This window comes from Gadus chalcogrammus, chromosome 7 (assembly GCF_026213295.1).
Source record: "Gadus chalcogrammus isolate NIFS_2021 chromosome 7, NIFS_Gcha_1.0, whole genome shotgun sequence".
NCBI classification, from domain to species: Eukaryota; Metazoa; Chordata; class Actinopteri; order Gadiformes; family Gadidae; genus Gadus; species Gadus chalcogrammus.
In genome coordinates, this window is record NC_079418.1 from 14,011,109 (window position 1) to 14,026,483 (window position 15,375).

Consider the following 15,375-nt stretch of genomic DNA (forward strand, 5'->3'; position numbering starts at 1 on the left):
GAATGAGAGATTGTGATTGTCAAGGTGATAAAACTGGCGCACACACACACACACACACACACACACACACACACACACACACACACACACACACACACACACACACACACACACACACACACACACACACACACACACACACACACACACACACACACACGACAAAACCAACTGGGGAACTCGCATCTATATTCATGTATCTATATACATTTATTTAACCATGTTGTACTTTTGTGCTCTTCATATTAGATTTCTAGAGACAGAACCTCCACCAAGAAGGATTTTTCGCCTGTCTCTTAGCCTCGGCAGGATATCTTAGAAATATCAGCACGGATTTTTAGCAAATTAGTGTTTAGGTTTGTTATGGGACAATTTCAGTCGCAAAAAATAATCTGGACATATATGAAGTCAATGCTGATCGATAGTGATTTCAATACATAACGTGATAAAATCCAATATGATAACTGCTGTGTAAATAACAAGGTCCTCTATTTATGACAGGACATGTTATTTTAAATTCTGAAAAACTATTAATGGGAGGGTCTTGAGCAACACATTGCGACTTTATAAGCGACTTGTTTCATGCCAATCGGCCAAAAAAGGGGCATGGCTCAAAAAATGATCTTGGGCGGTTCGTCACGGGCTCATGATGAATGTGAGGTGACCTCTCCCGACCCCGCCCTCTTCCTGTTTTCCTGAAAGTCCCTTACGTAGGGCCCCAGACCAGTCTCTAATGGGGGCCCCAGACCAGCAAACTCCCACCAAGTCTTCCATCCAACCACCCCTAACCAAGCTGGTTCCTTGGTGGAGGTCTGTGTTATGCCGAGGACACATCCTATTAGTTCTACAGAATTCCTTTCGGTGTATCAAAATACAGAAGTACGGCCAACAACCGAGGACCCAGACGGATGTTCGGCCGGTGTGCGCGGTTTCCCCTCACCGATGAGCATGTCTCTGGCACAGAGCAGGAACTGTCCTGAGAAGAAGGTGACCCCGTACAGGGAGAAGGGCTGCAGGCTGCTGGAGCGGCCGGACAGGTCAAAGACCCAGATGAGGACGCAGCACAGGCAGAAGTACACAGGCCGGCTGTACACGATGATCCAGTTGTGGCCCTGGACACAAAACAGTGGTGTAATGTTGGAGACACGTTGGAAGAGGGAAGCTTAGCTCACGAGAAGCAATAAGTCTTGTTGTTAGTTTTTATAACACTGAGAAAAGAACAATGATTCACCTTGTTTTCTGTGCCCACGGCTACTCTGAACACTTGCCAATAGTTTTTTGTAATGTATGGTAGTTAGATTTCGTGTTTCTGGTACCTGCGGCTACTCTGCCCCCTTTCCAAGTGTTTTCTGTTATGTAGTCACATCTTTTGGTAAGTGGCTCTCCATAAAAGCGTCTGCCAACTGACTAAAAATAAACAAATAAGCATCTGCTGCAGAATTTTAATGAATGTTTAAATCAATCTTAAGTGTCTCCTTGTTTCGCTTCGAGTCATTATCTATTTTGACCAGACTTACGTGCATGGGCGAAGCTGCATCTGGTTGCACACTCTATGGAAATGAGAACAAGAAAGAAGAGGACATATGCTCAACGCAAGTGGCACTGAATTCAAAGAAGAGACTTGAAGGATGGGAAACTTACAGGAACAACACCAAGTGAGAAAAAACAAATAAACAATAACTCAATATCTAGCCAAGTACTCATTACATTGAAGTAAAACACTGTGCCTAAGTAGTATTACTACTATTAGTACTTTTTTTTATTACAATTTGTAGTAGTATTCTGCTGGGAAAATTCCTCCACGAAATCCCGGACAAACCTCCTGTCAAGGGATACCATACAACGCAGAATAGGAACAGCATTATAGACTGGTGAAACCAGTCCGGTGGCCTGCAGTACGTTCGGCGGCCGTATTGATCTCAACAGAAGCAATAAAAAAGAAAAAAAGAAAAAAAAAAAAGCAGTACTGAGCTAGTACTCCAAATCAGCTGGGGTTACTGTACACAACACTGAGGCTGTGCACAGAGTTAACCAATCTGGTGGAGGTAGTAGAACCTGGAGTACGCAGTACTGACCCAATACCCCATCATCAGATGGAGGTATTTCTAACTTGGTAAGAAGTACTGACTTAGCACTCACAACACTGTACCTTGAGTAGGGAGTACTCACTAAGCACTCGCAACACTGAGGTAAAGTAGCTTGAGTAAGGAGTACTGGCTTAGCACCCATAATACTGAGGCACAGTACCTTGAGTAGGGAGTACTGACTAAACATTCGAAACACTGAGGTACAGTACCTTGAGGTTGGAGTACTGACTAAGCACTCATAATACTGAGGTACAGTACCTTGAGTAGGGAGTACTGGCAGCTTGCGATGACCAGGCAGAACTGGAAGACCCAGATGTCTCTGAAGAACCCCTGCAGAAGCAGCAGGAAGCCCAGGAAGGCCACCAGGCTGCCCAGCACCACCGCAAACACGTTCTCCCCCACACGGCGGTTCCTGTAGGGGGCACCAGAGAGAGATACCCAATCATTGACCAAGCTCGGAGTACAACAGAAAAGGGAGTCATGATTGGCTTTGGAGCCACGGGATAGAGGGAATAGTTAGATTAGATCTATTATTAAAAGTAATTCATTTACTGAATATTATAATGTCATAAATGAGCAGGTAGGGTAGTGTTTACCATCCCCATGGCCCGTGGCCACATTACTAGCTCTGAAAATGTAAGTAATGTAATCAATAGGCAGGCTGTTTGTTATACACAGGACAGCTATGAGAACTTAACAAAATAATTATTTGCTTGCATCAAATATCTACAGCTTATGTCAGCAACGTCCTGTGACCCCATATGCATAACAGGGGACCCCATGGTTAGGAACCACGGGGGTAGGGGAATCAGGCCATCGTGTTCCAGGGTGCGAGATAGAGTATGAACATTGGGCATCGAACCCAGACATGTGTTCGACTTGAGGTCCAACCCCCGACCACTAGACTAGTGTGTTTGTAACACTCCGGCGCCCCGGTTCTGTCTGGGGGCAGCCCTACCGGTCCAACAGGGCGAGCAGCGCCAGGCGGTCGTAGCGGACCCGTAGCCAGCGGCCGGGCAGCACCCAGAAGCGGTAGTACTGCTTGGGCTTGGCCTTCTCCTCGATCATCAGCGTGTTCTCCTGGGACTCCTGGAGGGACTCGTGGTCCAGGTCGAACTGCAGGGGGGAACATGGGAAAAAACAAGGTGGAGCACAGGGGGAACATAGGGGTTACATAAGCATACACAGGTAGTATCTCACATTATTTGTTTGATGTTTTATGGTATTACCTTTTGCTATAAATAAGTACTGCCTTAAAAAAAACAAAAACAGCCAGAGCTTTGAAATGGGCCTCTTAAAATAAAGCACCTCACTTTAGAAAATGAAATAAAAAGAAGGCTATTGCTATTGAGTTTCTTTGTCTTCTTCTTGTTTACCTCAATTTCACATCTCGCCAGTCGCACCCATTTTATGAACAATCTCAACACCAAAGGGGCTTACGATATCTAAGACATATTTTAGATCGTGTTCATAGATGCAGTCAGGTAGACTGCCAGTGGGTTTGGAACCAAGAACCTCCTGGCTGGGAGTCACGCTAACCACTAGACTTTCCTGCCCTCAACAATTAAACGAATACGTTTCATTCTTAGTATGCATCATCTTCATAATAATAACAGTCTGATAATCCTTGGTTCAAATCAAGGGGGTTTGTGGCTCACCTCAGGCATCTCCAGGGGCACCTGTCTCACTCGCATGCCCTGCAGGACCACAGGCCGCGGCTGGAGCATGGACAGGGCCGGCGCCCCCTCCTGCACCTCGGTGGAGGTGAAGCTCGACGACTGCGACTGCCTCTCTCTCTCCCGCTCCAACTCCCTCTGCCGCTCCCGCTCTCTCTCCCTCTCCCTGCAGGGGCGGGGGTCAGGGGGTTCAAGCAGGGGGAGAAAGCTACCGGTTCCCATGGTGAGGCTAATCTAAATCTATACGAAATCTGTGCCTTTCTTCTCAATAGCGGGTGGCAACACGTAATTAAATATAATACATTCAAACATAATAGGGTAGTGACCGTGTTTAACACTGGAGAAGGTTGTGCTGCATAAAAAGGTGATAATTTGAAGGCTGACATTCATCTAATTTGCTGAAAAATGTCGGCTTGAGATTCTGCACCGAAGAAATACTACCAGCAAAAGTAGAACGCTCGAGTAGAGCGGGAGGGCTTACTGCATAGGGTCTTCGTATCCGCCTCCGGCAGGGCCAAACGTGTAGGACCTCTTCACTCCTAAAGCAGGAAACACTGCACGTCAGCGGACAGGCTATCGCTCCACAATATAATTCCTGTGTTGATGATCAGGTTCAAACAACGGGGCCTCGTCCGATCCGGCCACGAAGATGCCGCAATAACATTCAAAATGCACCTAGGGCTGGGCGAATAATCTGAGTTTGATCGCGATTTAAATTTTAGAGTCAAACGATCATAAAATTAACATAATCATTTTTTTTTTTTTTTTTTTTATGTTTTATAGAAAGGGCAGAACAGCTGGATACATATCTGTTTATCGTTTTAGATTGGGCCTTTTTTTTTTTTTAAGGCAAAATTTCTCAGTTACAAAAAAATTATCCGGAGAGACATGCCGAATAAATACAACACGTTTTCAAACTCAAAAATAATCGTTTGAATAATCGTGATTTCAATATTGGCCAAAATAATCGTGACTATGATTTTTCCCATAATCGAGCAGCCCTACCTGCACCACGTATTTTGATCACTGAACAATCATACACAAAGTCACAGTGCAGCTTGACTAAACAGCCGGGAACGCCCATGTCCCCTACTCAAGATCCCCCCACGGGGCCTTTAGAAGCCTGCAGCAGATGGATGCATGGCGTGCGCTCACCGCTCTCGTCGTAGAAGTAGTGTATGGCGCCCTCCGATGTGTCATCGAAGGTGGAGGCCTCGTGGACGCCCCCCCCCCGGGGCAGCAGGAGGGAGGAGGCGAACTGCAGGGCCGAGGGCAGGGTGCGGTTCCTGGAGTTGGAGGAGGTGCGGGCGCGCTGGAGGTCCTGGAGGCTGTGGGAACACACACACACAAAGGAGATAACCTCAGCCGACTCCGGCACTAGAGTGTGTGTCCACTGTGGAGATAAGCAGGGGATGGGGGGGACCTTTACAAGCACCGCCGCGCCTTCCTGACTTTACAACCAACACTGTTCCCACTAGACCACATACACACCAACACGTGCAATATTAATATATAATATACTGTTCAACATCAATATTCCAATATTGTGCAGTAATGTGAAATCAACCGTTTAGTCTGCATAATTATTTATTGTATATTTTTATATTGTATCATTTTTTTATATTAATATCGATTATATCTAGATTTCTAGAGGAGTCCAACCCCTCATCCACTTCTCTATCTAGCCCCAATCAATGTATTGTGCGAGGAATTTCGGGACAACACCGAACCTAATGAAGACAGCATAATGAGACTGCACATAGAGATGAGGGATCAGCAACATGAAGCAGCAAAACAAAATCAACCAAGGCAATGGACAAGTGCTAGGCCATTATGAGAAGGTTTAATCAAAAAACAGGCGGTTGAGTGGACTGCATGGTGCAGGGGTAGGAGAGGAGGGCAGAGATGGAGAGAACAGAGGCAAGGCATGAAGAAGCCTGTGTGTGTGTGTGCGTGCGTGTGCACGCGTGTGAGAGTGTACCCACCTGGGGGGAGAGCCCATGGTGGAGGGGGGAGGGGTGGGGTTGCTCCCGGCGTTATGTCTCCGCCGGATAGCCTGGGTCCTCTTCACACTGCTGACCGAGTCCCGCTTGCTTCCCTCCTCTGTTGCCATGGCTACAGCAGCATCAGCACCAGACGCAGTAAGGCATGGGGAGGAGATGACAAGTATACCGTGTCATTTTCAAGTTCTTATTGAAACTTTCGATATTTTCAAGCCGCCCCAGGTTTCCAATTAAATATGTGAGGAAGCGTCTCTGCGCCCTGCGGTACCGTGACAATGAGATGCAGCGATTATCAATTTCATTGATTATCAATTGGCTGGGAGCGGAGATTGCCGCAGTGCTTTAAGTTACCGCAGGACGGTGACTTGCCATGAATCATCAGCCGAGTGCACAGAAAACAGCCTCCACAAATATAGGTTCACTAAGACCCCAATTATGCCTCAATGGATTTCATCTAAAACACTCGTGGGCTGTACTTAGAACCAGACATTCCTACACTCCACCATGAAGCATTACTTAATCCAAGTACTGTGATATTGAATCATCACCTAACTCAATCACACTACAGTGACTGTGAATCAGGACGTACCTCAATGAAACTACAGTGACAGTTAATCACCATCTAACTCAATAAACTAGTGGCAGTCAATCAAAACAAAACCAAACGAGTAACAATGAATCCCCACCTGACTGACTCAGGCTAGTTAGCGTTGTAAGGTGAAGTTAGTGCAGCGCGAGTGGGGGACACTCCCTTGAACCACAAGTAGCACTCCAACTATTGCAGTGCCATTTATATTACTCCTGAATCCCCCCTTCGGCTCCAACAAAGTATTACATTTGCTGCATTACATCTACATTTCTAGGATTATATCTACATATAAAAAAAAAGTCTGCACATTTTCTGCATTACATCTACATTTCTATGATAGACGGTCTACATTTCTATGATCTCACCTCCACCCACAGCCCCCTCCTCTACCAGCTCCCCAGCCCTCCAGCCCATTTGGTTCCCGGTCCAGGAGCCGCCCAGGGAGTCCAGCCGGTGGTGGTGGAGGTGGTGGTGGTGGTGGGCTCCGGGGAAGCCCCCGTCGATGTGGAGGGTGCGGGCCTCCAGGTCGGACTTGGAGACGGAGAGCGTGCGGGGCGCGGGGGTGGAGGAGGAGGGCATGGAGAGGAGGGCGCCCGGCAGGGCGGTGGTGTTGCCCTGACTCCCCGCCCCGTCCATGCTCAGCACCCGGGCGTGGGTCTTGGCGCTGGCCGTGCTGGCGGAGCGCTGCGCGGCGCGGGAGTGCGACGCGCCGCCGCCGCCGCCGCCGCCGCTGGCGGGGGCGTTGGCGGTGGTGTTGTTGTTGTTGTGGTGGTGGTGGTGGGTTGCCGTCTCTCCTGGTAAAAGGTCGCCGTCCCGGGACGCGGGGAGTGGCAGGGCGGCGGCGGAGGCAGGGAGCGAGGACGAGGCCCCGCCCGCGCTGGCGAGGTCCGGGGAGTAGCACGAGGTCGAGGAGCTGGTGTCGTCGTCGTCGTCGTCGTCGTCGGAGCTGTAGCGCCGCTGAGAGCCCAGGCTGGAGCCGGCGCTCATGTCGCTGCCGTCGTCGTCGTCGTCCTCGTCGCTCGAGTCCTCGTACAGGCTCTCGCTGTACGCCTTGGCCCCCAGCCGGCTGCGCACCGGGATGTAGTCCCGGGGCTGCCGGTGGCCGTGGTGGCGCTTGTAGGAGCCGCAGTCGAAGCTGCTGCTGCCGGCCGCCGCGCGCTTCCGCGGCGCTTTCCTCCGGCCCGGCCGGTGGGCCGCGCCGCCCGCCCGGAGCAGCTTCAGGTCCTTGGGCCGGACCACCTGCTGGGCCGGCGCGGCCGCCGGCTGCTCCGACAGGAGGAAGGGGGCCGAGGGGTGCAGGGCGGGCTCCGAGCACCCCAGGCCCAGAGCCAGCCCGGCGGGGACGGAGTTGGCCTGGCGGGGCGGCGGCAGAGGGGGCGCCGGGGCCGCCCTGCCTAGGTCACACACCTCAGAGTGGCCGCTGCTGGAGGGGGAGGAGTCACGGGCGGCCGGGGGCTGGGCCGCGTCGGAGGGCGCCGGGGGCAGGTCCTCCCCCTCCACTAACGTCCTGTCCAGCCCCTGGCCGACGGACGCCTCGCGGGACGGCGAGCGCAGCAGCACGCTGTCCGACAGGTTGTCCGTGTCGCTGCTGCCCGGCCCCGCGCCGCCGCCGTCCTCCGCCGCCGGGCCCGGGGCGGCCGCGGGGCCCGAGGCTGGCGCCCGGGGCTCCGCGGGCCGCGGCAGGCTGAGGGAGGGGCTCTCCAGCTGCGTGGAGTCCGTCTTCTCGCTGCGGTAGCTGCTCACCGTGCTGAGCGTCTCGCGGTCCGTGGTGGCCCCGCCGGCGCTGAAGCAGCTGTCGGTGGAGCCGGCGGCCAGCGCCACGCCGCTGCGGCTGCCCGCGCGCTTGGCCCCGGGGCCGAACGCCATGGGGTCCAGGCCCAGGCCCAGCAGGTTCTCGCTCAGCTCCTCGCTCAGGCTGCTCTTGATGAGCGGGCTGAGCGGCGTCTCGCCCAGGCTCTCCGACTCGGCCGAGGGCCCCAGGGGCGAGTAGGCCCCCAGGCTGCGCGCTTCCCCGGGGCTCTGCGGAGAGCGCCGCTCCCCCTCCTGGGACGGCTCCCTGTCGCCGCCGTCCTCCTGGCTGGAGGGGGACGGGGGGATGGACGGGTGGTCCTGGGGCTCCCTGAAGCCAGACGCGGCGGGCAGGCTCACGAGGCCCGGGTACTCCGAGCCCCGTGCTGCGGCCATGCAGGACGGGGCCCCCGTGGCAGTCCCTGGGCGGAGGGAGACGATGGTGAATTGATTACATACAGCAGCAGCCGAATATCAGCCAGATTGATTTTACTGCAGTGTAATGAAGACAGCCGAAGAGTCATTAGTGTAGGCAAGAAGGAAGGCCTCATTAACGGTAACTTATGTTTGTGGAGTTGTGGCCTGTGGGGGGGGGAGCAGGAAAGAGCAGTAGGAGCATTGGAGATTTAATACAGACTCCGGTTGAGCCGAGGGGAGCTGCTTTTGGCATTTAAGGAAACATCCTTGAAAGCCCGTTCGAAGGAGCCTATTAAAAAAAGCAGCCAATGACAGTTAGCCAATGGTAATTAGCCCGCGATGACTGCTCGACTGGCCTGACTAACATACGAGATCCTAAAATACGGTATTTAACTAGCTGTTCTGTTGGCTCTGCACATCCACTCATTAAAAACATGGCTCAAGGTAAATTAAGTATTACTGTGTCTGAGAGCTGAACGGCCAGAGCTTTGGGAGGGATAGGGGGAGGGTAGTCAATCATTTGTGTGTTATCCTTCTTTTAATATCCACTAAATGGATTGGTGGGATGCAACGTATTCACTGTTACCATGTATAACTCAGCACTTTGTCATTTCACATTCACATTTCATTATACAACGTTGAAACGCTGTATTTCATATAATTGTACTGTGCAAATACAATTAAGTTGAATCTAATCATCCCCACCAGATGTACAGTGAATTCACACATGTAATGCATATGGGGGAGAGGGTGGGGAGTTGGGACTCCTGCTCAACGATGCCTATAAGTAGCCTGTGGATGTGTTGGAAGAGGAACCCAGAATCTAATTGGCTGAGAGGGTAAACCTCGAGCCACCGCACAACCGTGCCTTCGTTAATCAATCACACATCATGCATTGAATACAATCTATTCCTTCTTTTGCGTTGTGGATCGAGGGACCTTTTACACACAATGTCATGTGTGGCGGTAAATACAAGCTTAGGGGCAACCGAATACCACAAAGCAACAGCGACTGAAGAGTAGACTAAGTGGATTACAACACAATAGAGCAGGGTTAGGCCTTGTTGTGTTTCTCAGAGCTTGTGAAGAAGAGATTAGCGCTGGGCTTACTCATAGTGTCCAGGGAGCACTGGCGAAGAAGCCCTCGATTAGCTGTGGTCAACATGACGTTATGGCAGCCGTGCTCCTGCATCATCATCATCTCCTTCATATCTAATTCATCAGGAGACAAAAAGGGCCGACAAGAGACATGCAGGTTTTTGTACTGTTACTCAGGAGCAGAATCATGTTTTAAGGAAGGCAAGAATAAACGATTTGGCGGGAGCGACAAAAAGGCCTTGATTCTTTTTTTACTTTTAATACATCACACACACACACACACACACACACACACACACACACACACACACACACACACACACACACACACACACACACACACACACACACACACACACACACACACACACACACACACACACACACACACACCTTATTTTTGGGACGCAGGCCATGAAACTAAAATACCTACCCTTGGTTCCGCCTGTATCCTCTAGCTGTGGCAGAAACTCCTTTAAATTAAACAAGAACAGGGAAAATCTGTTATTTAGCAATCAGGAATCCGCCTCACTTTACTCTCTAATTCAGTTAAATTACCCTTTAACGGAGACGACGAGCGTCTCAAGTTATTATACAAAAGAATGTGACCTTCAGCAGAGCGAATCCCAACCCTCTTCGCTATGACTCAGGGAATGGACTCCGGCGCGGAGGCTGGTGTATGTGACTGTAGGATATGCTGTAGCGTGGCTCACCGACACCTGGTTGAGGCCAAACAGAGAGTGCTGGGAGCTGCAGCGCACTGGCGGCGTCGAGTTGACCTTCCGGAAGACCGTCATCTCCACGCCAGCATGGCTGTCCCTGCGGAGGAGGTGGGACAGCGACGGTCACAACTTCCCCGTCGTCGGGCGCACTTGACTCCAGCAGAACTTTGATGGCTTCCTGAGTGACTTTTAGCTTGCCATTGCTGCCCACACCATTGCACCTCCTCGCCGTGACCCCTTTGATGAGTTACTTATTTGCATGCGTGTGGGGCTGTAGGGAGTTTCTCTCCTGTCCTCTAAGTGGGCTATGGGCTTGTTAAGGCTGGAGTATTATAATGCCGGCCTGTATAGGCTTTTGAGACCTGTGTTGCGATAAAGGGCTAAATAAATTAATAGCTCCTAAAAGGGGAAAGAAAGTCATTATACATCGTCCCCCGGCTTTTCTTCGACCTTCGCACTTTTGAGCATTGCACTTTGAGCATTGAATTTAGGATGCAATTTGTGGGCATGTATCATGTCCTATCCACTCACTTACCGGGAGGTCTGCGCTTTTTTTTGCAGATTGTCCAATTCTGATTGTATGCTTTTTGACGGTTATCAGCGATTCGACTGCAAGTGTCTAAAGCTAAATGTAAAGGTACTCCTCCTCAGAACTACGACGGAGCCAGTCCATCTCCGAGGTCGCCTTACCTGTGCTGGTTCCCGTCGTGGGTGCCCGAGCCCTCGTCACCCTCCTCCAACCGCGGGGCGTCTGTGGAGAGCGAGGCCTGCTTCTTCTCTATGATCTCCCCCAGGTCGAACATGGAGTGCAGCCGGAAGTTCACCACCTTGATGGCGGTGAAAAAGACCGCCACCACGGCACAGTAAATGCCGGCGACCAACAGGCTAGGAGGGAGAGCCTGTAGAGTGAACACGTAATGACAGGTATATTAAAATAAATCCAATACTATTCCAAAAACCAGCAATTGGTTCACATTCGATAGAAAACCTTTCAGTGTCCCCATTCAAACTAAGCTTGAGAAAAAAACCTGCTGCATGTAGTTTTAATATGGATAAAACGAAACAGAAGAACAGTTTATAAATAAACACCACCCCAAAGTGTTACTCAACCCACAAAGACTGGAATTGTTGCCTGCAGCCATTTCCTCCTCTTTGTGGAGGTTTTCAAGCCATGTCTAGCTCATATCTCAATCTCCAACAACAGCACCAAAAAGATTACTCATACAGCATATTCCGTATAATGTAATATCCACTCACATGGAAAATAGGACACTTGTCTAGCCCATGCAAATTATGATTGGCTTTTGATTAGATAACACTAACAGTACTTTATTAATCCAAGTCGGGACCTTTGGGAGTTAGATGTGGTTCAACCTTTTCTGACACAAAAATGCACTTCAACCTTATTTTTATTCCAGCATTCCAGTCCATGCATGATTGTTGAGTAATACATCCTGTTTGGCTCGTATTTTTTCCGTTGGTCCAGACGTTACAACAGAGTAACCATAATAAAACGTGTCTGTGTTGAATGGATTGTGTCATCCAAAGTGTAACCAAAGGTGACTTAAACTGACTTATTCATACAATGGTTGGTGGCCTTCTGAGAAAACGCCAATGTCAAGTTCGCCTAGTATTTTGTAGGCTCAATTTATTTATCCTGGGTTTGATTCCCAGTTTCTTCAGCCAACCTTGAATCCCCCTGGAGCAAGGCGTCTTTACCACAACCAGCGCTCAACGGCTAAATCGGTTCACAGCTACCAACTGTTCAAAGTCTTCACATTTGACATGATAGTTTAGTGTATTTATTTGTGTAGCTAAACCGCCCAGCGAGATCACAATGAAAGGATGCTCACCATGTACAACAGGAAGGGGAAGGCCAGTAGGAATATCCAGAGGTAGAGGTGGAAACAGTTGGAGAACGTGCTCTGGTGTGGGTCCACATACCAGCCCCCCGTCAGGGAGGCCCAAACCCCTTGCCGTAGTATCTGAAGAGCCTGAGAACCCATGTCCACGTCCAGGTTGGAACAGCAGGGCTCCCTTTGAAGCAGGAGCTCAGGATACCGTGCAGCAGTGGCAGCCACAGAGCCGTCCGTCTACAGCAGTAGTTCCATTGGGGATGGCAGCTGAGCAAAGATGGGTTCATCAAGAACTGTTGTCTCAGGCTTGTCTCCTGTGTTTCTTAAATTGGTTTTGGAGTCTGTGCATGTTGTTGTGCTGGAATCCCCTCATTCGCTTAACCACTGTTGTAGATCCGTGTCCTTATCCTGGGCAGGTATTCAGGAAAGGGACTTTTTGGAACATTGGCAATCCAATGAATGCATATAGAATCATGAACCTGTAAAAAAAGAAAATATACGTTTTTTGGTCCAAATGCAATGCCTACATGATTCAGTTAAAATATAGAGTCCTAACAAATGTCAGATGAACGGAAAACTTTAAAAGCAATTTATACCCAAACAAATGTAAATTGACATTTAACTATGTGTCTATAGTACCATTATTAAACTTTAAAAGCAATTTATACCCCAACAAATTTAAAATTACATTTAACTATGTGTCTATAGTACCATTATTTGCTGATTGTCTATAAGCAACCGACAACAAGCTAGATGCACTGAATTAAATTAAATGAGTTTCAATAGGTATAATACGTGTATTTGACGTTAAGCAGTGCATCAGTTGACAGTTGCATTGCATTGCACTAGCCAAGAGGCTTGAGAATAAGAGGCCCGGGTTAGCTGATCACTTAGCATTAAGGTAAAACATGAACCGAAAACAAAATAACCCAACAGTGACACCCCAATCAATGAATCAATCAGCACAGAGCACTTTTGTATAACTTAGCCTTAATGTCCACCAGCGGAAATATGCATGTCAATAGGAATTTGATCAATACTTTCTCAACTTTAGGATAAAACAGAAGTGAGCTTCTTCAGACCACTAGCAACACACCCAAGTCACCGCACCTGACTACAGGCTAGGTGTATCCTCTCAGAGGACATTAAAGCTCCAACAAGCACATACATGCCGACAATATTCACTATATGTTCAGTGAGGTGACAAGGACTTTGAAGTGTTAAAAATGACCGAATGTCATAGCTCCCAAGTTATAAAAACTAGTCAGCCCCCAGCAGGTTAAGTTTAGCTTAGCTTAGCCTTTTTGCTAACATGGCTAGCTGGGTCACTACACAAGCCGACCTAGAAGCGGTGGTTACCGGGTAACGCTAGGCCGTAGACCCGCTAACAGCGTAGCTGTTGGGTGTCAGTTGAGACGTCTGCTAACCTAAGTTACTAGTACTTACCTAGAACCAAGCACATCCCAAGCCCCCCAGACTCCACCACTCCCCGATATTATCCAAATCAAAGGCCACTAACAGTTGCCCAGTGCTCACACGTTAGTGAAAGTCCCACTCATTTCACTGTTTAAAAATAAAATGTTCCCAACATTAACAGCCTCTTAGAGCTAGCCTACTAGCATGGCTTACTAGCATTTTTGCTGGTTGTAGTTCATCTTCCTTCCGCCTTCTGTCAGTACATCCAAAAATCTCTGATGTATCTTTTCCATGTCAGAAGGCTAGCTCGGGCAGCTGGTGGTCCATGAGCAGAGCTGTAGTAAAGTTATCGCTTGACTAACGTAGCCATTCGCTAACTTCTCATGGTTGTCTGTGTTGCTGGCCGAAGTGTCTCAACCTCTCTGGTGTAAAAGCTGTCCACAGGTCCACCGGCAGCGGATCTCTTCCTTCATTTTTGTATGATGTGGAGCGAAATGTGTTTCTTCCTGCCGTAGCTTTGCGTATGACTCATGAAAGGTTGTCAGTAGCTATGTTCAAAATCATATAGCACCCATAGTATGCTAGCATTTGGCTAACTAGTTTACACACAGACACACACGCGCGCGCACACACACACACACACACACACAAACATACATACACACATTGGAAGGTACGGCAAGAGAGAGATTCCCATGGAACTGATTGGCCACTTGCGTACGCGTCACAGCTGAGTAAAACAGAGTGGGGTAAAGAGACTGGGCTGCTGAGTAGCCCTGGGACTTACCTTTCTAGGGGTAGGAATTGGCAAAAATGTGACGATTCGATATTATTGCGATATTTGGGCCACGATTCAATATTATTGTGATTTTATTCTGCTATATATTGAGATTCATGTCCCCCATATTATACAAAGGCGCTACAAACAATTAGGAAAGTAAGACTGCTCAACTCACTTATACACGGAAGAGGATTAGAGCCACACAAAAGAAAAGTTCTGACTTTATTCTTAGAATTCTGACTTTAAAGTAATTTTTTAAATCTCAGAATTCTGACTTTAAAGTTAGAACTATGGAATTCTGAGAATAAAATCAGAATTCTAAATACGATAGAGTAAAATAAAACAGAAATACTAGAGTAACATAAACCTGAGAATAATCATACAATTAAGAGTAATTTAGAGCTTCAATCAAATTGAGAAAAATAAACAAAAATCTGTACTTCTAGAGTCCAGTCCTGATGGTTGCAAGGTCCTCAACCAAAATGTTTAATTCATTTGGGAATATTGGCATTTTGGTTCAGAAAAAGGAGTTGGTCAACAAGCTGCATGCTATCAGAGTAAACAATTTTATTTATTTATCAGAATATTATTGAAATATATTGCAATACTCCGCTGCGCTACTGTCTCGATATAATTGCAACATATCGTGATACCGAGCAGAATAGATTTTTTCCCCCACCACTACTAATTTCACCTAACCTTTTAGGTGAATGGGTATATTTCACCTAACCACCACCCTGCCTCCCTACCACCAACTCAATGTTGAGCGCTTAAAGGTCGGCTTCACAGACGAGATTTGTGACAGTAAAAATGTTGATTGCGTTTGGGCTCCCCAACCAGCAATGGCTGGTTGATGCAGCAGGCCAGCAGGGTTGGTGTCGGAGCCAGGAGGGCGGCGTGGAGGAGCAGCGGCGCCGAAAATTATTTGGAAAACGGAAGAAA

At 48.8% G+C, this 15,375-nt stretch overlaps 1 protein-coding gene across 1 annotated transcript; it reads right to left on the reverse strand.

The window, feature by feature from the left end:
- Nucleotides 1-228: 228 nt before the first annotated feature.
- LOC130385983 (pecanex-like protein 3) lies at nt 229-14,301 on the reverse strand. Its single transcript, XM_056594771.1, has 15 exons — nt 13,683-14,301; nt 12,234-12,715; nt 11,071-11,279; nt 10,372-10,477; nt 10,092-10,131; nt 9,671-9,772; nt 6,721-8,565; nt 5,749-5,878; nt 4,919-5,091; nt 4,245-4,302; nt 3,746-3,929; nt 3,046-3,203; nt 2,346-2,499; nt 1,518-1,550; nt 229-1,112 (listed from the first exon to the last, which is right to left on the reverse strand). Exons 2-15 carry the CDS (start codon nt 12,384-12,386, stop codon nt 867-869), a joined length of 3,591 nt encoding a protein of 1,196 aa, XP_056450746.1. The 5' UTR covers nt 12,387-12,715; nt 13,683-14,301; the 3' UTR covers nt 229-866.
- Between the last annotated feature and the right edge of the window lie 1,074 nt (nt 14,302-15,375).